The sequence below is a fragment of the Penaeus monodon genome, chromosome 10 (genome assembly GCF_015228065.2).
Source record: "Penaeus monodon isolate SGIC_2016 chromosome 10, NSTDA_Pmon_1, whole genome shotgun sequence".
Taxonomy (NCBI): Eukaryota; Metazoa; Arthropoda; class Malacostraca; order Decapoda; family Penaeidae; genus Penaeus; species Penaeus monodon.
The window spans coordinates 12776385-12780824 of NC_051395.1; the positions used below are offsets into that span (position 1 = coordinate 12776385).

At 50.1% G+C, this 4440-nt stretch overlaps 1 protein-coding gene across 5 annotated transcripts in view; it reads right to left on the reverse strand.

Annotated features, from left to right (window-relative positions):
* Positions 1 to 4440, reverse strand: part of LOC119577844 — a 98262-nt gene that overhangs the window by 3633 nt on the left and 90189 nt on the right. For 2 of the 5 annotated variants that reach the window (XM_037925447.1, XM_037925446.1), the window contains exon 4: positions 1 to 165. This exon is cut by the window's left edge and continues 11 nt beyond it. The exons of 2 other annotated variants lie outside the window; for them this stretch is intronic. In XM_037925447.1, coding sequence (XP_037781375.1) covers positions 1 to 165 — 165 coding nt within the window. Of the gene's footprint in view, positions 166 to 292; positions 327 to 4440 lie in introns of all 5 variants that reach the window. One more of the 5 variants, XM_037925448.1, reaches the window with a different exon arrangement.

The following is a 4440-nucleotide window of genomic DNA, read 5'->3' on the forward strand; positions in this document are numbered from 1 at the left end:
GTGGCACGCCGTCCTTGTACCACGTGAGGACAGAGCCTGTGGGGGCGACCACCTCACACTGAAGGCGAGCGTCCTGACTACGCCGAACACCCGCCACCCGCGGTGAGCACTCGCTCGTCCACAGCACTTCGTCCCTCTCTTCCTCGTGCACCGCCTCGCTTCTCTCTGTAGGTAATTATCACGAAACATTGTTTGATTTCATAGCAGTAGTTACAAATGTTTTTTTTTTTTCTTTTTATGTGGGATCCATAAGAATTACAGAACAAACATATATATGAATAATATAACTTACTTGCTTCTGTTTTCAAAGGCGACTGATCAAAGATCTGAAAAAAGAAGGAAAAAATTGTCCGTCAACAATATTTAGGTCATGATTCTATTTACATGCAAAAATCTCGAATGCGTCCTCGCACAAAAACTGACAATATGTAATCATGTAAATAGCGATGCACTCGTATTCTCATCCAGCTGTTGGTGAGAGGCAATATCACTGAACATACCTGTGATCGGTAAAACTCGCAAAGTCTTCAAAATGTACCCTGTTTATAATTGAAGGCTAAGCATGTATTGTGATGCCTAAACCAACTGAACAGTATAACATACATGTCAAGTTCATCTTTGGCACTGCTGTCCTTCTCATGATGTTCACTGGAGCTCGCGGGGCGGCAGTAGCTTGCCTGTGATTGGTCGCCTCACCGAACATACACTGGACCTTCCGTCATGTATACTCGGTCAAAGTGGGCGGTCCCAGGTCACCCGTGATTGGCCTTCTCCGGGGAACGGCCGTCGGAAGAAGCAGGCGCCGTCGAGGAAGCCTCAGCCGACATTGTACACCACGCCTGCGACTGCACGTAAGTCGGAGGAGTTAGCCGCCGTTGCATGTCCGCTTGAAAACTGTGGGTGCTGGATATGCACCCGAACGACCAGTTGGCGTGGGATGCCCGCCCAAGGAGATGGTGAGCATCGGGCTGTCGGAAGGTCTACCTGCCGAAGTCGCACCGGATGAGTCGTCGCCTGCCCAGGACGCGCCGGATGAGTCGTCGCCTGCCCAGGACGCGCCGGATGAGTCGTCGCCTGCCCAGGACGCGCCGGATGAGTCGTCGCCTGCCCAGGACGCGCCGGATGAGTCGTCGCCTGCCCAGGACGCGCCGGATGAGTCGTCGCCTGCCCAGGACGCGCCGGATGAGTCGTCGCCTGCGCAGGACACGCCGGATGAGCCGCCTGCGCAGGAAGAACTGCCTGCCCAGGACACGCAGGAGAAATTGTCCGCCAGAGACACGCAGGACAAGCAACTGGTGGGTGCTGGACGTGTGCCCGAACAACCAGTTGGCGTGGGATGCCCGCCCAAGGGTCTGGTGGGCAACGGACTGCCGGAGGAGCTGCCTGCCGAGGACATGCCGGAGGAGCTGCCTGCCGAGGACATGCCGGAGGAGCTGCCTGCCGAGGACATGCCGGAGGAGCTGCCTGCCGAGGACACCCCGGAGGAGCTGCCTGCCGAGGACACCCCGGAGGAGTGCCTGCCGAGGACACGCCGGAGGAGCTGCCTGCCGAGGACACGCCGGAGGAGCTGCCTGCCGAGGACACGCCGGAGGAGCTGCCTGCCGAGGACACCCCGGAGGAGCTGCCTGCCGAGGAGACCCCGGAGAAGCTACCGGGAGTAGAGGGACTGGTGGAGGAGCGACGGTGCACCAAGCCCGACAGAAGGCAGGACCGTGATCGCCGGGAGAGTGCGGGTGACGGAAGGGAAGGTCCAGGAGCTACATTCACCAGAGGAAACCGACAGTGGCCCAGGCTAGAAGGAGCCAAGAACATCGGTGCCCAAGATGTTTGTAGATAATATCCACTCCGGATGCTTATCTTAAAAAGATGGGGCGAGATGTCAAGTTCATCTTGGGCACTGCTGTCCTTCTCATGAGGTTCACTGGGGCTCGCGGGGCGGCAGTAGCTTGCCTGTGATTGGTCGCCTCACCGAACATACACTGGACCTTCCGTCATGTATACTCGGTCAAAGTGGGCGGTCCCAGGTCACCCGTGATTGGCCTTCTCCCCGTGTGGGGGGACGAGGATTTCGTTGTAAACATCGGCGCGGCCCATAAAAGGAGCACCAGTCAAAAATTCAGTAGTTGTCCCGTGACTTCTGACTTGTGTGCTCCTTTCCGCCATGTGACCTCACCTGCTCCGCTGGATCATCTCTCACTCCCACGCTCCTGTTTGTACATATTTTGCTATGTATGTGTATGTATAGTGCCGGTAACAGTAAACCTTTCTGTATGTTTCCTCTGGTGTTTTTCCGTTGACCTTGACCGTTCTGATTCTTATATCTTTTTATAAGTCGAACCCTGACAATACAGTTACATCAGTTACTTAATACACATAATCATCTGACAATCAACATTCAAGAAATCTTTAGCTGAAATCTAGTACTTGTGTACTTATAGCTAACATCATTGACACATTATGAATTCAGACTTTACATATTTTTCTTTCTTGATATACTTCTTTAATAGCCCCGATCGAAGAGATCAATGCAATTTTGCATATACAGCTGCCAGGTGTCTTATAGACATACTCAGCCTACCAAATACCAAAGGTCTTTCTTACCAGTGTCCCTCCTACAAGCTGAATAGTTGATATTTAGTATGGAAAAAATCCAATTCCGCCAGATAGATTGCAACACCTTCAGAGTCGTTCTTCCCGGGTGGCATAAAGGTAACTTTTTTTTTTCTTTTTTATCATTCGCTATCCAAGATAACTTGAGATTCGCCTAAGCCACCCAATAGTTGTGCACTGTGTGAAGCTTGGAATTAGTCGTAGATAGAATAGCTATGATGTATTGTATAGGGTAAACAGTGAATAAAAGAATATGTGAGATCTTATCTTGGTGGGGGAAAATTTGAGTCAAACCTGAAATTGTGTTCATTCTCTAACAGAAGGGGTATGCTGTTTGGCTGTTAAGTTAGCTAAAGAAGAGAGATCAACGTCGCGTGTGCTGGGCAGTTCACTTGGTCTGATGGGTTGTAAAAGGCGGCACTGTAATATGTAGTGAATAAGAGGCTCTGATGTTACCTCCTGACAATGCAGGCAATCTCGTGGGACTCCATTTCCCAGTTGCATTTATAGCCCAATTGCAATCTGTGTATGAAAACAGCGTCCCTTCGTAATAAAGTCCTTGGGATAGTAACCTGCCCGTAATCTGATGCTGCCTTATAGCAACGTGCAGAAGGTGTTCCTGCGTAAACCCAAACTTGATGTTGTATCCGTGAGATCTGGTAGGTGGTACGATTTGCTAAAAGCTTGATCTGGCTGATACTGGGCTTGATGTTGCTGCTGGCCTTTGCTGCTATGTCTGCCTGGTCACTTCATGGTATGCCAACATGGTTTGGTATCCAGATGAAAGTTATGGACTTGCCCTGGATGGTTAACTGGTGTAACTTGAAAAGAATTGTCGTCATGAGGTGTATATTATCATGATGACTGGATCATTGCAAAGTATGTAGAGCTGAGAGTGAATCAGAGAAAAGGCAGATTTTGGATTGACTGAGATGAATAGCATATGTGAGAACTGTCTTTGTGGCAAACAGGTCTGCTTGTAAGGTTGATGCACCATTGCTGCTTCTGCTATATACATAGTCATTGTAGGTAAATGCAGATCCTGCCTCTCCAGACTGTTGGCTGACAGTGCCATCTGTAAAGATGTCAGCTGTGTCGGTGTGACTGGCTGGGGAGAGACACTTATTCCTGGTTCTGGTGAAATCCGTCTGTAAGCAAAGAGCCTTAGCATATCCAAGACAAAGTGCATGCAAGACAAAGGAAACTGGAAGTGGTTCCCATGGTGGACATGGACTGAATTGTCTGTGTAGAGCATCAACTCCTCTGGCTTTAATTGTGGGCAACAGGTCTAGTATCTCTACAGAATTACAGATTTCTATAGAGACATTCTATTTTAACTGTGCCACCTGAGTCTTGGACTGGGTGGAGTCTGTAAATGAATGTGTTGTCAGAGGGTAGTCATGAAGGAAGTCCTATTGTGAGAGGAGATATTCTTGGTGACACGACCAGCAACAATTTGTTGTATCCTTGCCTTGAGGGATAGTAGGCTCGACTCTAAGCGAATGTTAAGAAGCCAAGTCCATCGTGGAGTGTAGCAGCACGACCCCACAACCTGAAGTTTAGTGTAGTTTCCCAGGTTGGGTCACATCAGATCCACAGCTATGTATGCACTCATTGGACATCGGGCTCCCCTCGTTCCCTGCGCGCTTACACAGCGCCCTTGTACTTAAGCCGCAGAATCCAAAACGAAATCAACATTCCATGATCCTCCAGCAGAACAAGACAACAGCAGCAGCTACACAAGGACTGTCCAGTCCTTAGCAGACTGGAGAGCCTGTCGGCTCCCCCGTTGATCTCCGACTTCACCTCACACCCCCAACCTGTGGTACA